We start from the raw sequence: 19,808 nt of genomic DNA on the forward strand, positions 1-19,808 counted from the left end.
TTATTCTGGAGACTAATACAACAAGGCATCAACAGAGAAAGTTTGTTGAACAAAACTCCTTGACAGAGACAAATGATCAATAACCTCCATGGGGTACTTACATAGGAGACCAAATAAGGGAGCAGGGAAGAGGAGTGCACAAGGCAGGAAAGCACAATAGTTCTCAGGAGGGCCATCTGGCCTGTGCTTTGATCTAAAATGTTACAAGTGTTGAGGCTTCACAGCTTCTAGCAAGGTCAGTGAGAGCAGGAAGAGATAAGGTGTCCTAGCGGTGAGACACTTTGTTAGGCATTATATGCTGGACCTTTTGGCAGCCCAAGATGCTGCTTTTGGTCATAAAGTTTTATAGCACATGATGCATTCTGATTCTGTTAACCCACTCTCCTGAGGGACTGCTCTTGGAAGTCCCATCAGGATGTCCCCCTGGCCCCTAGGAGAATGGCCATCTGTTACTCATCAAGGAGGGTTCTTCTTCTTCAAGGACAGGAGGACATCTTGTCCCTCCTTTTATTTGGAATGTATCAATCGATCAATGAAACAATTTTTTTAAAGGGTTTTGGGAAAATGAGTTAATTATGTGTAGAGAGAGTGCATATATATGCTTAGTGATTATTGTTATTCTTGAGTTATTGTTAAATCCATTGCACTTCCCGTACATGCACGATGCCTTCATATAATCTGTGTAATTTGACCTGCCTCCCTCGGAGGTGGGAAACACCCACCAGGATGTCCGCTGGTCGATCTCTGTGTTCTGACCAGTAGCAAGATTTTGTAGTAAGTGAAAACAATTAGAGCAGGTATGTATAGGAAGTCTTGCTGAAGTGGCAAGTGGTGTGGAAAGGCAGAAGAAGACGTAAGCAGGAAAACAGGTTTGTAATAAGTACATTAGAATGCTTGCATGCTGTTCAAGGTTGGAATTTGAAATCCACATTGTCATTTGGTGCTCCTGAAAATGAAACTTGCATTAAATAAATATTAAAAGATACTGCTTAGCTACTTGCATATATAGTTAGATTAACAGTGCTTCCATTACGTTTTACAGATTATAATGAAGATGAATTTGGAAGAAAGTTGAAGTTCCTCTTGCAGCAGCTTCCACCTCTTAATTACAGTTTGCTAAAATTTCTGTGTAGATTTTTAGCTAATGTAGCATCACATCATGAAGAGACTTGGTCTGCAAGTTCTTTGGCTGCAGTTTTTGGTCCTGATGTCTTTCAGTAAGTTAGATACCACAGACTTTTGCTGTCTGCTTTCAGTGCAGCTTTTCAGTTATCATTATGACTTTTTCTAAATTATTTGATAGTTAAATGACTTGACAGAACAATTTTTGGTTTCCTCTGCTTAAAATTTATTTTATTGTTGGTTGCAGCAATAAGTACATTTGATAAAAATGGCTGACCCAAAATTCACTATTAAATGTTGTGAAGTTCAACTGTTTAATATAAAAATAAAGTGTTATGTTATTTATTTCACTAATATTAAAGACCGTTGTAGCTGTTACAGTCACCCAGCAGGCCTCAGATGTCTTTAAGCTATGCTGGCTGCACCCTGATTGGCCAGTATTAGAATCATAGAATCATAGAATCATAGAGTTGGAAGGGGCCATACAGGCCATCTAGTCCAACCCCCTGCTCAACGCAGGATTAGCCCTAAGCATCCTAAAGCATCAAAGAAAAGTGTGTATCCAACCTTTGCTTGAAGACTTCCAGTGAGGGGGCGCTCACCACCTCCTTAGGCAGCCTATTCCACTGCTGAACTACTCTGACTGTGAAAAACTTTTTCCTGATATCTAGCCTATATCGTTGTACTTGAAGTTTAAACCCATTACTGCGTGTCCTCTCCTCTGCAGCCAGCAGAAACAGCATCCTGCCCTCCTCCAAGTGACAACCTTTCAAATACTTAAAGAGGGCTATCATGTCCCCTCTCAACCTCCTTTTCTCCAGGCTGAACATTCCCAAGTCCCTCAACCTATCTTCATAGGGCTTGGTCCCTTGGCCCCAGATCATCTTCGTTGCTCCCCTCTATACCCTTTCAATTTTATCTACGTCCTTCTTGAAGTGAGGCCTCCAGAACTGCACACAGTACTCCAAGTGTGGTCTGACCAGTGCCGTATACAATGGGACTATGACATCTTGTGATTTTGATGTAATGCCTCTGTTGATACAGCCTAAAATGGCATTTGCCTTTTTTACCGCTGCATCACACTGCCTGCTCATGTTTAGTTTACAATCCACAAGTACCCCAAGGTCTCGTTCACACACAGTGTTACCTAGAAGCGTATCCCCCATCCAGTAGGCATGCTCTTCATTTTTTTGACCCAGATGCAGAACTTTACACTTATCTTTATTAAATTGCATCTTGTTCTCATTTGCCCATTTTTCCATTGTGTTCAGATCTCGTTGAACTCTGTCTCTATCTTCCGGAGTATTTGCCAGTCCTCCCAATTTGGTGTCATCTGCAAACTTGATGAGTAGTCCCTCCACGCCCTCATCTAGATCATTAATAAATATGTTAAAAAGTACCGGGCCGAGCACCGAACCCCGAGGTACCCCGCTACTCACCTCTCTCCAGCCTGATGAAACACCATTGACAACAACTCTTTGAGTGCGGTTCTCTAACCAATTCCCTATCCACCTAATGATCTGAAAATCCAGATTGCAGTCCTTCAACTTATCCATCAGAACATCATGGGGAACCTTGTCAAAAGCTTTACTAAAATCCAAGTAAATGACATCAACCAAATTTCCCCGATCCAGCAAACCTGTTACTTGGTCAAAAAAGGAAACTAGGTTGGTCTGGCAGGACCTGTTGGAGACAAATCCATGCTGACTTCCTTGGATCACCAAATTGTCCTCCAGATGTTTGCAGATCGCTCCCTTTAATATCTGCTCCATTATCTTCCCCACAACAGAGGTCAGACTCACTGGTCTGTAGTTTCCCAGGTCATCCTTCCTCCCTTTTTTGAAGATCGGAATAACGTTTGCTCTTTTCCAGTCCTCCGGGACATCTCCAGTCCTTAAAGAGGTTCCGAAGATGATGGACAAGGGCTGTGCAAGTTCTCTGGAAAGTTCTTTGAGTACTCTTGGGTGCATTTCATCCGGACCAGGGGATTTGAACTCATCCAGTGCAGCTAAATGCCTCTCGACAACCTCTCTATCCATGTTAACCTGCCACCCAGACACTATCCTTTGGCTACAGCCATCTCTAGATGTGCCTAAACACTTTGACCTGTGGGAAAAAACAGATGTAAAATAGGCACTAAGCCTTTCTGCTTTCTCTGCATCTTTCGTTAGAGTTTGTCCATCCGCACCCAACAGCGGGCCTGTTGCCTCCTTTACTTTACGTTTGCTCCTCACGTAACTGAAAAATCTTTCCTTGGTACAATGGGCTTCCCTGGCCAATCTTAGCTCACTCTCAGCTTTGGCCTTTCTGATGATTGATCTACAGTGCCTAGTAACCTGTAGGTACTCTTCTTTAGAGCTCTGTCCTTCCCTCCATTTCCTGAACATTTTCCTTTTCTTTCCTAGTTCCTCTTGAAGTTCTCTGTTCATCCAAATAGGCTTCTTAGAGCTCCTGCAGTGTTTTCGTCTTTCTGGAATAGTAATTGATTGAGCATGCAATAGCTCTTGTTTGAGTAGCGCCCACCCTTCACATGCTCCCTTCCCTTCCAGCATTCTCGTCCATGGTATGACACTCATCATGTCTCTGAGTTTATTAAAGTTTGCCCTACGAAAATCCAACATCCGCGTCTGGCTACAAGCTTCCTTGGCTCCCCATCTCAAAAGGAATTCTATGAGGACATGGTCACTTCCCCCTAGGGTCCTCACCTCCTTCACCTCATCCACCAACTCTTGCCTGTTGGTCAGTATTAAGTCCAGTATGGCTGAACCTCTTGTGGGTTCATCTACCATTTGATAAATGAAATTGTCAGCCAGGCAGGTCAGAAACTTGCATGACTGAGGACGCTTCGCAGAGTTTGTTTCCCAGCACACATCTGGGAAATTGAAGTCACCCATGATGACAAGGTCCTGCCGTTTGGTTGAACTTGGACATCCTGGAAACGCTCCTCCCACCGGGCCATTTCACAAATATATAGAGGAACCACGAATAAGGATATACACCCTTGCTTTCTCCCCAACTGGGACATACAGAGCATGCATATATCTCTTTTTATTCTAACAACCCTGTGAAGTAGATTTGTGCATATGTATGTGACTTGTCCAAGATCACCCCGGAATCTTCCATGGCAAAGTCAGGATTTGGACCTTGATCTCCCATGTTGTAGTTCAGTACTCTAATCACTACTCCACAGCTACCATTTTAGACTAATTTAACAGCTGCTTTAATGTGTAACTTACTTTAACACGTATTATTGATTACTGCATTTTGTATTATAACAGAAAATTATATAAAAGTGGAGTATGAGAGTTTTTAAAAAATTAGTGTTCCTGTTTACTGTGCCTATTATCCCAAGATTAATATATGTGACCAAGGGCACATATTAAGGTGCTGTCATTTGTAGTTTGTCATGTAACACTGGAAGATGCTCTGGAACACATGGGTTTTGATAATCAAGTGGATCATAGAGCTGCAGCTAATGAGCAACAAGCCTGTAAAGAGCCACTTTGAAGGCTTTTTATTAAAGAACCTTTTGCTGAGATTTATGCATAAAGAGCCAGGGCACCATGCCTCATTTGTGTTCATATATACCCTGAGATAAGCTACAGTTCAGCAAGATGAGACTGTTTTGTCCTGAAGTCTACTTTTTAGAGCAGGGCAGTTCATACCCCCCCTCCCAAAAAAAAATCTTTCTGTGAAAGCTCTACTTTGCTTTTTTGTGATTTCCATCGCCTGGGCACCACTGCCAGCTGGTCAGTATTTTCCATCGCAGTACAAAGCCCCCTCTGTCTGAGAATGCTGTCCTTTTGCAGATCGGGAGGAGCCCATGCTATGAGCATGGACAAGAAGCATTGGATAATTGGTGGTGGGCATGGATGGTCATGGGGAAAAGGAGAAAAAAGTCAAGGGATATATTTTGCAGGGAGGATGGTTTCTGAATCTGCTGTTGCTGATTTCCTCTGTAGTATACCACTGGGGGCTTAGCTTGTGTTTTAATGTCTTTGGTTCTCTTACACCTTTCTGCCACGATTTTGGCACTGAGATGGAGTTTGACCATAACTCTGGCTCCTTCTTTGTCCTGTTATTTTATTATCATGAGACCATGATGTTACATGACTTCATGTCACATATTTGTGGCTGATTGTAATCTAAGACTTTTGCCTGTGGGATACAAGTGGTTCCCTTATCTGGGAAGTTGAAGATAAAACTATTCTAGATGGCCTTAAGGAGCTCAGGAACAGACAGGATAGACATTCAATTGGACACCTTGACACCCTTCCACATATTATTTTGGTACGTCCGACCCTCTCTAGTCAGTGTACTCAGATTCAGAACATTATAGCCAAACTAGGGCTGGTTTGCAGAAATGAACTGCAAATCATCAGAGATAAACTGCAAGTCATCTTAGTGAGAAGAACCTTGTCCAATTGTCTAAGGTTGCAAATGTACTTTGTGCAATGTTAAGGTTTAACTCCCTGTGTTTGTCAATCTTAGGATATGTATTTCATGTTTACTTGAGCTGTGGTTATCTGTATATATTTGAGTTTTATGCCATTAAAAGTAATCTGTATATCAATTGGATAACCAGGCTTGGAATCTGCAATATGCGTATTTAGGCCCCCCAGGGGAAATTATCAGAACAGGCAATTATCAGTAACCTTTGAAAATACATTTCAGAAATCTTAAACTTTATTCTTGCATTTTTTTTCTTAGCATTTACACAGATGTGGAAGATTTGAAAGAGCAAGAACTAGTTAGCAGAGTTATGGCGGGACTGTTAGAGAATTATGATGAATTCTTTGAAAACGAAGAGGAGGATTTCTCATCTAATGATTTAAGTTCACTAACTGAGCAGGTAAGAGTATCAAAGTTGTCGTTGTTGTTGTTAGGTGCGAAGTCGTGTCTGACCCATCGCGACCCCATGGACAATGATCTTCCAGGCCTTCCTGTCCTCTACCATTCCCCGGAGTCCATTTAAGCTTGCACCGACTGCTTCAGGGACTCCATCCAGCCACCTCATTCTCTGTCGTCCCCTTCTTCTTTTGCCCTCAATCGCTCCTAGCATTAGGCTCTTCTCCAGGGAGTCTTTCATTTCATTTAAGATCTGATATAATTTCTGTCATTTGCAGCACCTTCTGTAACTTGCTCTATGCAGGCCTACCCTTGTCTTTGACCCAGAAATTACAACTGGTACAAAATGCGGCTGTGAGGGTCCTCACTTGGTCATCTTGGAGGGCCCATATCCAGCTGGTACTATGGCAGCTAGATTGGTTACCAATTTGCTTCTGGATCAAGTTCCAGGTTTCGTTTTTTACCTTTAAGGCTATACATGTCCTGGGTTCTACCTATCTGAGGGACCACTTATTTGCTTATGCCCCCCGCAGGGCTCTTCACTCCGTGGGCATGAATTTGCTCATTGTCCTGGAGCCCTGGGACATTCACCTCACCTCATCTCAACCTGGTGGAGTGAGCTCCTGGAAGAGCTGACGGCCCTGATGGTTCTATCTAGGTTCTGTAAGGTCTGCAAGATGGAGCTCTTGTACCAGGTGTTTTGCTGAGGCGGGGGGGGGGGGCGGGGGGGCGGTGGTGGTGAACAGAGTTACTAACTGTGGGTCCTGCCATATTATATGCTTTACTATCAGATCCAATTGGTTTATATTATCTAGGACCACCTAAGCTGTGCTGGAAAAGCACAGCTGACATTGGGAGATTTAGGGAACTTATGCTGCCATCTTATTGTAATTGTTTTTTATGGGGTTTTATGGGTTGTATTTTGATTTTATTGATTTTATATTTTGTAAACCACCACCAGATTGCTATTGTCGAGAGTGGTGGTATAGAAATTGTAACATAAATAAATTAAATATAAATGTACATATGACATTTATAGGGGCCAAATATTACAGAATGAAAAGATGCACTATTGCTATAGCAAAGTTACTTTGGCTACTGAGCAGATAAACTGGCTGAGCCCAATTGGCAGGAGATCAACTGGCTGTCAACATAAGTATGTGTGTCCAGTAGCAAATACAGGAGAGAATACAGTAGTCATCCCACCACACCCCACCCCTCAGTACATGTCTGAAGGGTTTGAGGAAGAGGGAAGCTTTCTGCATTTGCTTGTAAGAAAAAGCAGGAGTTGCTTATGCCCAAATAGTTGCAAAAAAAAAAAAAAAAAGAGCTATAGGAAAGTGACCAGTATGTTGCTGAATGGTTCTATGCCATAGTGAGTAGTTTTCTGGAATCCTGGTTGTTGGATACAGTTTACAATGCATTGTTAAAGAGTTTTGACACATGCAACTGCCTTATACTGAATCGGTCCAAGGTCAATATTGTCTACGCAAATTGAGAGTGACTCTTCAAGGCCTCAAGCAAAGGTTTTTCCCATCATCTGGTGCCTGATCCTTTAAACTGGAGATGCCTGAAATTGAACCTACAGCCTTTTGCTTGTAAATCCACTGAGCTACAGCCCTTCCCCAATTTTAATTGTTATGCACGGTAGTTTCCTAATCCATCTTGGAAATGTGCTATGCTCTGAGGAAGTCGGGGTGAGAGAGGGGTTGCTTTGCCGGCCGGCCGAGGCTTCTCCAGGCCATGCAGCCATTTTAATATCCGAAGGAAGGGGGGGGGGAATGCTGGCTGCCTCCGAGGCTTCCCCTGGCCATGGAGGGCCCTTGCCAGGAGGGGAGGAGTGGATTGCCTTCCGTGGCACAGAGGCATCCGCAGCCCATGGAAGGCCCTTGCTGGTCTGGGGTAGGAGGGGACGTAGGGTGCTGTGCTTGGGCTTCCCCGCTGTCATTCCCTCGGATACTAATACGGCTCTGCGGCCCGGAACAGCCTCGGTTGGTTGCTTTGCTGGCTGGCCGAGGCTTCTCCAGGCCACGCAGCCATTTCAGTATCTGAGGGAAGAGCGGGGGAGGGAGCTTGACTGCCAGCCCAATCCCATGGGGAGGAAGGCAGGAAGGAGCTGTCCTACCCCCCCCCCCCGCCCTTACCTCACATACTAAAATGGGGATCAGCCAGCCCAGGGGGGAGGGGGGAAGCCTTCCCCCTTGCCCCGGGGAGTCCTACAGCTGCCTCGCTGTGAGGCAGCTGGAGCCCTTCCCAGCTCAAGGGGAAGGGAAGCCACTGCCTTGCCCCCTTCTAGTGCCCGTTGTATCTGTTACAATGGGCTTGATTTCTAATAAATCCTTATCCATGGTTCCTCTATATATTTGTGAAACAGCCTGCGGGGTGGAATATGTCCAGCTATCCAAGTTGGAATAGCAAAACTGGCTGCACCCTGATTGGCCCTGGCCCTACAGCTCCTGCCCTCCCTCCCTGGACGCTGGCCACGTTCCTCTCAGATGCACCAGAGACAGACACACACAGAGCCCTGCCAGATTGAACACATGCCCTCATTCCCTCCTATCATACCTGCTGTGGGGGGAGGCAGAGAGAGACACAGAGAGAGCTGCCCCAAGCTGCTGACAGGATACAGAGAGAGCCGCCCCTGCTGCGATTGTGGGAGAGAGAGAGAGACAGAGAGCTGCCCCAAACTGCACACCAGCCCTCTTTCCCTCGTACAAATAGCCCTCACTACCTGCTATTCCTTCTGCTGCGAGGCACACCAAGACAAGCTGCAAGAAGGAGAGGGAGAGAGAGACAAACAAAGAGAGATCTGCACCTCCCGGTGTCCCCTGGGTTCTAGCGCCCATTGCTTTCCTGCTTGCAATGAGCTTTCTTTCTTTATTTATTTTATTTATTTAGATTTATATATCGCCCTCCCCGAAGTCTCAGGGCGGTTTACATTAAAACTAGTCAACGATACATGAAACAGTCTTCGTTAAAACATACAGTAATTAATAACAGTGGTTGTAACCATATAACAGAATAATGTAACAGTATAACAATATAATAAAATAATATAGCGATGGAACGGTGCAATACCACAACAGGTCCAGAGCGCTCTGGTGGAGTAAATGCTTGCTTGTAAATAAATGAAAATGGTGTTTCAGAAATTATTTGACGTTTTTGTTAATGATGTCCCTGGTTGATACATTTTAACATTTTGAAACTAGGGGCCAAACTCTTGCATTCAGGAGTACAATGGGTGCTAAATTAAGGGGGTGGAGTGGAAGAACTTTGCAGAAAACCTCCCCCTCCCCCCAGGACCTGGAAAGGCCACAGCTCTCACACAGCAGGGATCTGCAGCTTCCCAGCCTCAGAGGGAAGTGGAAGTAGGAGGGGGTGGTCAGGGGTGGGGAAAGGAAGGTGATTGGCTGGCTACTGGACAGACATGCAAGCCCGTTGGAGGGGGGGCACTCAGGCAGGACATCCACCCTTTCTAGGTGCTAAGCGTTGGGTGGTACTTAAGCCATGAGACGCGCTCCTCCTTCAAAGCTTTACCAGAAGTATATAGTGGAACAGATTAGACCAAAAATATGGAGGTACTGTGCCTCCCCAAATAAACCTCTAATTTTAATCATAGGTTTCCCTGTGTTATAGAAGCAAGGCCCTTACTGGTCGGGGTAAGGAGGGGAGGGAGGGCGCTCCCTCTGCCCTTCCCTCAGATACTAAAATGGCTGCACAACCTGAAGCAGCCTCAGCTGGTTGTTTTGCCGGCCAAGGTTCCTCCAGGCCATGCAGCCATATGATTCCCTGTGTTATTGTTGTTGTTAGGTGCGAAGTCGTGTCCGACCCATCGCAACCCCATGGACAATGATCCTCCAGGCCTTCCTGTCCTCTACCATTCCCCGGAGTCCATTTAAGTTTGCACCTACTGCTTCAGTGACTCCATCCAGCCACCTCATTCTCTGTCATCCCCTTCTTCTTTTGCCCTCGATCGCTCCCAGCATTAGGCTCTTCTCCAAGGTGGCCCTTCCTTCTCATGAGGTGGCCAAAGTATTTGAGTTTCATCTTCAGGATTTGGCCTTCTAAGGAGCAGTCCGGGCTGATCTCCTCTAGGACTAGCCGGTTTGTTCGCCTTGCAGTCCAAGGGACTCGCATGAGTCTTCTCCAGAGTTCAAAAGCCTCAATTCTTTGACGCTTGGCCTTCCTTATGGTCCAACTTTCGCAGCCATACATTGTAACTGGGAATACCATAGCCTTGACTAGACACACTTTCATTGGCAGGGTGATGTCTCTGCTTTGTAGGATGCTGTCTAGATTTGCCATAGCTTTCCTCCCCAGGAGCAAGCATCTTTTAATTTCTTTGCTGCAATCCCTGTCTGCAGTGATCTTGGAGCCCAGGAAAATAAAATCTGTCACTATCTCCATTTCTTCCCCATCTAATTGCCAGGAATTGAGAGGGCCGGATGCCATGATCTTTGTTTTCTTGATGTTGAGTTTCAAGCCAACTTTTGCATTCTCCTCCTTCACCCGCATTAACAGGCTCTTTCATTCCTCTTCACTTTCTGCCATTAAAGTGGTATCATCTGCATATCTGAAGTTGTTGATATTTCTCCCTGCAATCTTGATCCCAATTTGTGACTCCTCTAATCCCGTCTTTCTCATGATGTGCTCCGCATACATGTTAAATAGGCAAGGCGACAGTATACAGCCTTGCTGAACTCCTTTCTCAATTTTGAACCAATCAGTGATTCCATGTTCAGTTCTCACTGTCGCTTCTTGACCTGCATATAAATTTCTCAAGAGACAGATAAAATGCTCTGGTATTCCCATCTCTTTAAGAACTTGCCACAATTTGTTGTGCTCCACACAATCAAATGTTTTAGCATAGTCAATGAAGCAGAAGTAGATGTTCTTCTGGAACTCCCTAGCTTTCTCCATAATCCAACGTATATTGGCAATTTGATCTCTAGTTCCTCTGCCTCTTCGAAATCTTGCCTCTACTTCTGGAAGTTCTCGATCCACATATTGCTGGAGCCTAGTTTGTAGGATTTTGAGCATAACTTTGCTAGCATGAGAAATGAGTGCAATGGTGCGGTAGTTTGAACATCCTTTGGCATTGCCCTTCTTTGGGATTAGAATGTAAACTGACCTTTTCCATTGTTGAGTTTTCCAAATTTGCTGGCATATTGAGTATAGCACTTTTACTGCATCATCTTTTAAGATTTTGAATAGTTCAACTGGAATGCTGTCACCACCACTAGCTTTATTGTTGCTCAGACCTCCTAAGGCCCATTTGACTTCACAAAGCAAGCTATTGTTCAGTTTACTTGCCTCTTTCAGAAACAGTAACTGCAATGACTTTGTGATGATTCAGATTATTTATGGGCCTCAAAAAGCATAACCTAGGCCCTTGGTGTAGCATGTTAAGTGTGTGAACTTTGGCTCCTGTTCAAAAAGGATCACCAGAAGGTCATGTTAATGTTGCTGACATTAAGACTGTTGATACAGTTACCTGAACATGATATGGTATGTTAGAGTAAGAGTTAGAGTACCTTTGATGGTATAAAAATGGCAAAGCATAGAAACTAAAGTTTAAAACTATTACAGTTACAAATTCTGTAATATAAAGATTTTCATTTAAAAGTGCCAAGAGAAATTTAGCAACTTTTAGAATTATTGCTGAGTCCTTCACACTTTGTATAACTTTTATCCAGTGTTTCTCGTCAATATTTAGCTAAAGGATGACAGTGTAGAGCTAACTTAGGACATTTGAAGAGTAAGTGGTATAGTGTATCAGGGACATTACACCCATACAAACAATATCTCTCCTGAGAAGGAATCTGCAAAAATCTACCCCGAGTTAGGTTTGAAGGAAAGAGATATTTTAGGCGAGCTAAATAAAAATGCACTTTTTAATGAATATGCCTCCAGAGTTTGGAGATAGAAGGGCATGGTTTTGTATGTTAAGGGAATGTCCCAGAACCGAGGAGAACATACACTATTAGTAGAAGAACCTAATGACTGAGCATCCAGATTTTCTAATCTCAGAGAGATTGATTTTAGTATAACCAATTCTTCTTGCACACTAAGAGCTGAGATGTCCAAACCCATAGCTCGAAGTTTCTGTGACACTTTACTTAACCAGTAAGAGTAGGGATCACTCAAAAAGTTAATTAGCAAACTATTTGGTTGAGCATGAAAATGATTTTTTAACCAGTATTTGAAGGATAGAAGCCAATCTCTGGCTTCTAAACTCTGTTGGCAAAGTTCTGCGACAAGTGTGTGATTTGCCACGCAATTAGGAAATCCTGGTAGATTTCTGAAAAAAGAAGGTTGGATGTTTTCTAATTTGTGGTAAAAGTTCCATCCATGTTGGAATTCCATACATGATCTGGGGAATTATTTTAGCATTGTAGATTTTGGGGACTGCTGGTAGGATTTTGTTACCTTTTTCTAGTAAAATTTGGATAAAAGAGATGATTGGCCTTTTGCAGTTTTTATGGTTTTCTCTCTATGTTTGCCCATCTGTTGTGTAACTAAGGTTTATCCCTAAGTATTTGGTTTTACTGGTAAAAATGATTTACCTGTCCTATATGAATATTATATACTTTCCAGTTAAATTTGTAGTGGGTCTTTGCAAATAGCTTGATCTTAGTTTTTACAAAATTTGTGGTATGTTATGATTGTTATTACTAAGTTCAACTATCTTATCTGTACTTTCATTTATCAAACGTTTTCTGTAAACTGTCCTGATCAGCAAGGAAGGGTGGCATATAAATGCAAATAAATAAATTAAAATAAATATCATGGGGTATACGGACCTACAACTTCACTATTCTCAGTTCTATCTTGCTGTTTATCCCCTTTTGCTGTTTTCTTCCTATTGATATCACTTGCCTAGGCTTTTAAATTGCCATTCCACTTGACCAGTTCTTATACAACTTTATCTTTATTCCAAGTGCTTAACTCACTTTCATGGTTTGGTTCAGTTTTCCTCAGTTTTGCCTTTTTTCAGTCTCAGTTTCTTCCCCTGTTATTATATATAAGAGGTTATTACACATTGCAGCGGTCACCTCCGGACTGTTCCTCATTCATTATCCCTAATCTAGAAGTTTCAGATGGTACAGAATGCTACTGTTCGGGCCCTTATGGGAACCCCATGGAGGGGCTCATATTCAACCTGTCTTCCAGCAGCTGCATTGGTTGCCAGTTGAGTTCTGAACCAAGTACAAGGTCCTTCGTATTTACCTTCAAGATCCTACCCAGTCTGGATCCTACATATCTGAGGGACTCACTTGAGGGCTTTACACTCAGCAAACACCAGCCTCCTGGTGATTCCTACAATTTCCACCTGGCCTTGACCTGTTCGTCCCTGGTTCCAGTATGGTAGAACGAGTTGCCAGCTGAGATCCAAGCCCTGATGGAGCTGTCAGAGATCCACAGGATTAGTAAAATGGCACTCTTCCACCAGGCCTATGGTTGAGGCTATGGTAGCCTGTAATCAGATGGGCCTCCCTCTTTCCTTTCTCTTTCTTCCTCTCCTTTTTTCTTCCATTTGGCACTCTCTCCTCCAACTAGACAACTCCACCAACAAAACAACCTGACAGTGCATGGTGGCAGCTGGGGTAGGTGGGAGGTAGATTATTTTTAATTACTGTTTTATCAATCTTTTATTGATTATTGATGTATCTATTTTTATATTGTAAACTTCCCAAGCCCATATAGGGGTGGGGTGATATAGAAACCGAATTATAAATAAATAAAAATAAAACAAATTCTCAGCCAACCCAAATTTATTTCTAATTGTTCCTCTACTATATGCTACAATAAAGCATACTTTGCCCAAATATTTGAGATTTAACTAACCTGATTTTCTTGTGGAGTTTTGAGTTTACTGATTTTTTTTAAAGATAAATGATCTGTTGGATGATGATGATATAAAGCTTGACCAACCAGAACTGCCAGAAGAAGAAGAAAGTATGGAGGACCCAGAATATAAGCAAGATATCGAGCCCCGAGATATGATGGAGAGCATCTTGGAGTCATGTAGTGTTGCAGCTTCAACAAGGTATTAATGAGATTTCTTTAATAGGCACCCTTAACTAGGCAATTAATTGGTATGTCCTTTTTACTCTTGGGAGCCAGTGACCTTCCAGTGGTACAGCATCCATTCAGAGTTCTCTGTAGGTTTTTATTTATTACATATGTCTCTCTTCTAAGGAAGTAGCATGAATATTTTAGCCACAAGCATCCTATGACATAAATTGAGTGATAGCTTTACAGTTGAAACTGTAAAATTGAATCAGTTGAAACAGTTGTCCACACCCTGCCCATCTGTATGCCATCCCAGCTTTTTCTATCACTGACCAAAATAATTCTTAGTTTGCCAGTATCTTACTTGCTACCAATTCAAAGAATCTGGTCCAATAGTAGTTAGACTCTTGGTTCTTCCTTTCAATCTCTTGGTACTTTAGAATTCAGTGGGCACAGTTCAGTCAGAATTAAACTCTTTAACATTTCATAAATTTCAGAGCAGGTATTAAGTGCATCCTTCACTCTCTTTTGTTGAAACCAATGAGACTTAAGTACTTTAAATCTGGATGCACCATGCTAGGCTATATATGCTAGTTAAAAAATTTATTTAACAAGCTTTTTGACATAGTAAGTGGACCTTAGGGTATGATTTAATGCAAGATAAATAATCATGACATGAAACAAATTAATTTCTGACTGTTAGGTTCCAGGTTAAGACATTTTGTTTCCCCAGGCTTTTGAGTTTTACTCCAGACCATCTTCCATTGTGTGGTGATGCTTGGCCATTGTACTTCTTATTTTTCTGTTTTTTTACTATAGCTATTGCTTTCTGACTTCTGAAGTTCTTTTTGTCTGAAGTAATGTTTTATTGCTTCCTTGTGTTTTATGCTGATCTTCCAGTTTTAAACTATTGTTGATTTGTTTTATCATCTGATTTGTTTTATGATTTTTATTTTTGACAAAAGTTGATATTGTTGCAAGCCTCTTTGAACAGCCATGTTCTGAAAAGGTAGCAAAGAATTATACTCATACTCAATAATAAATAAAAAATTCTCCTAAAGAACTTAATTTTAAAAATATTTTGCCTTTTGCTTACAGCATAAACATTTTTGCACATGTGATGGGGTATAATATACATTTTAACATGGTTAAAGGTGTTCTTAGATTTGTGGCTTTGTTGCAAGTTTGGCCCTTTGTTCCCCTTATCTGGTGCTTTTGGGGAAATCTTTTATAAAGCTATCAAAGCTAGTTCTATAGTATGATATAATAGAAACAAATTTTCTTTATACGCTGATCCCTTTTTCTCAAACAAATGGGGGGTAATTCTTAAGGTCACTGACCATTTCTGCATTATGAAATTGGACAACCTTCTTTGGATGACTGAACTTTATGGTGCATAAAATTCTTGCAATTTGAGTTGCTTGAAAAATTATTATTGTTGTTTTTATTGTTTATTATTGTTTAAACAAAGCAGGAAAACTTTCAGATTATTATGTACTTGGGCAACTAAATCTTTAAGGAAGTGTAAGATCTCTCAGCCCAAAACACTGCGCTTTTTATGAGGATAGCGTTGGACATTGGTGTTTTTTTTCTGATTTTATTAGGATTTAAAGGATAGTTGCAGAAACTCTAATGCTGAGAATGAAATGGGTCCAGAGAACTGTGAGCTTGCTTATTGACTCTCCACCACTTATTGACTCTTTTCCCTTTTTAGCCCCAGATAGATAATTTGAGAGTTCTTGATTACAGGAACAAACCTACAGTGAAAGTGGAAGAGGTTTAGTGGCAAAATAAATAGGTTTATAATGAAAGGGCTTCAGAAAGAAAATAATAAAATAATAGAAAAGATTTGGGACACTATAACAGTGGAATAATACAAAAGAATATAATTCAGGTATTTTTAAAAAAAATATTTGTGTCTTTTATAAGTACATTCTGTATGATAAAGACTCTGTTGCAGTGACCAAAGTTTTGTGAGTTTGATTTATGACACAGGGAATTAGGTGATGACACTTACAAACTTATTCATTTTCTATAAATAAATATATACTGTTGCAGTTCTTATTTTAAATATTTTTGAGAATATTCCAAATTTTGTTTATATAAATCCAATAAATAAATAATAAACAAATATAATCAATTTTGTTAATTGTATATACAGTTTGTGATACCTTTGGCTGTGATCCATAGTCTCAGATGCTATGAAAGCCTGGCTTTATTTTAGTTAGAATTTCTTTGTGGCTGTTTTTAGTATCTCTGTTTTGCACTGACACCCCCCCCCCCCCCGATTATAGTTTGTTCAAAGTAATCCCACAGTTCCCTCACTGTTTGCTCAAATGATTTATATTTCATCATATGTGATTTTTGTGAGTCTTTTCATATATGGCAGGCACTCAGACTGTGAAGATGAGTGTTATTCTCAGGAATCCTTAGGATCTACCATCTTGTACCAAGAATAGGTAGAACAAAATGCAGACTAGAGCAAAAATGTTGATTGGGCAGCTTATTGTCAGTAGTGACCTCATGTTGCAGTCTATTTCTGTGTAGACTGCAGGGCTTAGTGCAGCACTCCAGAAGTGCCATCTTACAAGCAGCTATTGAAGTCGCCGAGAAAACAGAATGAATAGCCAACACAGAACACCATACTGTATTGTTCTTCAAATGAAGTATTTTTACATGAAGTGCTCGTTTGGAATAGCAAAAATAATCAGAATGGCCTGCAAAGTTTTACTGCACAGGTAAATGCACTTAAAAGGATAGTTTAATGTGATCGAAATAACTTTTAAAATCTAGGTGACAACATAAATATTTTTTGAAGTTATTCACTGCAATGTAAAACACTTGTTTGTGTTACAAAGTCTGTATATAATCTAAAAGGAAGCTTATGTTTTGTTCTAAATGAGTCTTCCAGACTACTTTGCAGAAATATTAATAGATAGTTTGCTAGACTATGGTAGAACATAACATGTTTATTCAGATTTTGCTGTGTCATGCTGCATCAACAGTCTACCAAAGTAATATTGTTTGAAGCACAAAAAGAAAAAAAATGTATGTTTTGGCCTCACAGTAATTTCTTATATTTTGGGGCTATGTAGGGCTTTCCCCAAAAACCTGTTAAATTAATGGGAGAAATGTTAAGTAAAGGTAGGGTTTTTAATACTTTGAAGTAATGCTGTCCATTCTTGTTGTTTAGAGAACCTTAATGTATCTAAGATGTGTGTGTGTGCACAAGCATGGAGAGATCTGCATGATGTTTCAAGTATTCTTAGGTTGCTGACCGTCATTCTTGTTGGGAGTTGGAAGTTTATCACCACCTCTGCTATGATATGGATGTTTTAGAGTTCCAAATCTGAATTCTTCAACTATTTCCTATGTTATCCTTGAAATTATATCTTCTCCCAAATAGTGTATTCCACTAGAATTTGCCATGTCCCCTTTCCTGAGTCATCCTTGACTTTGTACTAATATTTATATAATAGGCTCAGTAAGAGATGTATACTATTTTATCGTAACCTGGATCATATTAAATAACTAGAAGAAGTCATTGAATATAATTTAAACCTTCACCTTTTTAAGCATCTTGCTTTTATCATTCATTTTAACCCCTTTACTTGTTTCCACAGTGTGCCAAGTTTTGTATTTGTATTAATTCATTGACGGAATCATGTCAATATTTGAACATATCATGGATTGTAGGTAGGGATGCAAGCCTTCAGATGTGACTTGGGGATTCCTTGGTATTACAGCTCATCTCCAGGCTGCAGAGATCAGTTCACTTGGAGAAAATAGACACTTTAGAGGGTGAAATTTATGGCATTGTACCCCAATGAGGTCCTTGTCCTCCGTAGGTTCCGTTTTCAGATACAACCTGGATCTGGCAACCCTACCCTTCCCATCCCCCACTAGCAGCCAGGAAGTATCTGGGAACCCTAATTGTAGGTTTATTTATATTATGAATACAATAAATAAAACTTAATTTAAGGCCCAACTCATGAAGGTGATTCGCCCGGCGTTTTTCCACCTATGCCAAGTATAGCAGCTTGCACACTATCTCTTGGTGTCAGACCTAACCAGGATGATCCATGCGACAGTCACCGCTAGATTAGTCTTCCGCAACTCACTATACGCAGGGCTTCCCTTGAGACTGATCTGGAAACTCCAACTGGTTCAGAATTCAAATTTATTTTAATACAACACTGCGGCCAGATAAAACAGCAAAAAAACAAAACAAAACATTTTACAGCAGAAAATTGCATAATCGGGGAGCCAGTACAAAATTTAAAATATATAAAATTGTATAATTGATGGGTACATTATAAAAATGCATAGTAAAATTCCTCTAAACATCTTTACTTAAGCTTAAGTTGTCTTTCCTGTGTGCTAAGCACATGCGCACAAAATTTGGCAACCTGCTTAATAATATGGCCCCTACTATTCCACAGGAGGAATTTAACTTTTACTTTGTTTGAACTGTTGGAGGAATCCATGAGTAATGGGAGGATGAATTTAATTCTTACAGAGTTGAAGGTAGGGCACCATAAGAGGATGGAACTGGTTCAGAATGCAGCAGCATGAATCCTTACAGGGACTCAATGAAGGGCATGCATGACACCAGTGCACTCTCAGCTACATTGTCTCCAGGTTGGAGATCATATCAGATTCAAGGTTTTAGTGTTAGCCTTCAAAGCCCTAAACAGTCTGGGACCAGCGTATCTACAGGACTGCTTTATCCCTTATATTCTGCATAGAGCATTAAGATCATTAGAACAACATCTGCTCAGAATCCCTGATCCAAAGGAAGTGATTTTGTCCTTGACCAGGGCCAGAACATTTTTGGCCCTGGCACTCCTGATGGAACACTTTACCTTAATCAGTTCTTGAGGACCTGCAAGACAGAGCTGTTCCACCAGGCATATGGTCAGGGCTTGAAGTGACCATCAAGAAGTGCTGGTCTCTCCGCTGGAGATGGGGGGAGATCTCTCCAAGTCCTAGAACTCCCCTTGTCTGCAGTGTATTAATTGAGAGGAATTAGATGATGTCTATGTTTTAAACATAATTTATTGTCTTTAATAATGTTGTCACCCACCCTTAGCTGTATTGGAAGGGCAGGCTAGAAAAATATTTATTTTATCATTCATTTCTTGGGTTAAAATGATATTCAGCATAGCAACCAAAAAACTCACGATATTGGGGAACTGTCATTAAATTTACATTTGTTGGTATGCAACTGGAGATTCAAGTCTATTGTAGGCAAGGGAACACACCTTTCTTGCTTGCTATTTGGTTTCTGAATTTTAGCATCAACAGCTGTTTTTTGACCCTTTAAAATGCAGTTTTCTTGCTTCCCATCAAGAATAATAAAGCTGAGCAAAGTTTAGTTGCTCCAGTTTCTGATAGACGAGCCTCTTCCATTTACAGTGAAAGGGATCTTCTCCTAGTATAAAATGGAGTTTAGATCTAAGGTTAAAATGAACCTTAATCCTGAGTCAAAATGTGTCCAGTCAAGCTACTGATTCTAATGAAGGAATTGCAAATAGAACAACAAGGTGAATAACAACAGTAGCGTTAACATAATAACAACAGTAACATTAAGGAATGATGGAACTGCAGGGAGTCTCAGCTCAACTCTTACTGAGACCCAGTAGATTGGGCAGATTCGTAGCAGTCGTAGTGAGGGGGGTAAGGAGCTAATTGGAAACGATGGTAGGTCGACCTCAACTAAATACTTGGTGGAGGAGCTCTCCTTTGCTGGCCCTGCGAAACTGCTCAGGTTCTGTCAGGACCCTGATCTCATCTGGGAGCTCGTTCCACCAGGTGGGGGC

General features: G+C 41.2%; 1 protein-coding gene across 8 annotated transcripts in view; it reads left to right on the plus strand.

The window, feature by feature from the left end:
• FAM13B (family with sequence similarity 13 member B) overlaps positions 1 to 19,808 on the plus strand; it is a 116,491-nt gene that overhangs the window by 37,721 nt on the left and 58,962 nt on the right. For all 8 annotated transcript variants that reach the window (XM_077326724.1, XM_077326723.1, XM_077326719.1 and 5 more), the window contains 3 exons: positions 1,043 to 1,217; positions 5,833 to 5,974; positions 13,863 to 14,020. In XM_077326724.1, the coding sequence (XP_077182839.1) occupies positions 1,043 to 1,217; positions 5,833 to 5,974; positions 13,863 to 14,020 (475 nt within the window). The remainder of the gene's footprint in view (positions 1 to 1,042; positions 1,218 to 5,832; positions 5,975 to 13,862; positions 14,021 to 19,808) is intronic.

Source organism: Paroedura picta, chromosome 3, assembly GCF_049243985.1.
Source record: "Paroedura picta isolate Pp20150507F chromosome 3, Ppicta_v3.0, whole genome shotgun sequence".
Lineage (NCBI taxonomy): Eukaryota > Metazoa > Chordata > Lepidosauria > Squamata > Gekkonidae > Paroedura > Paroedura picta.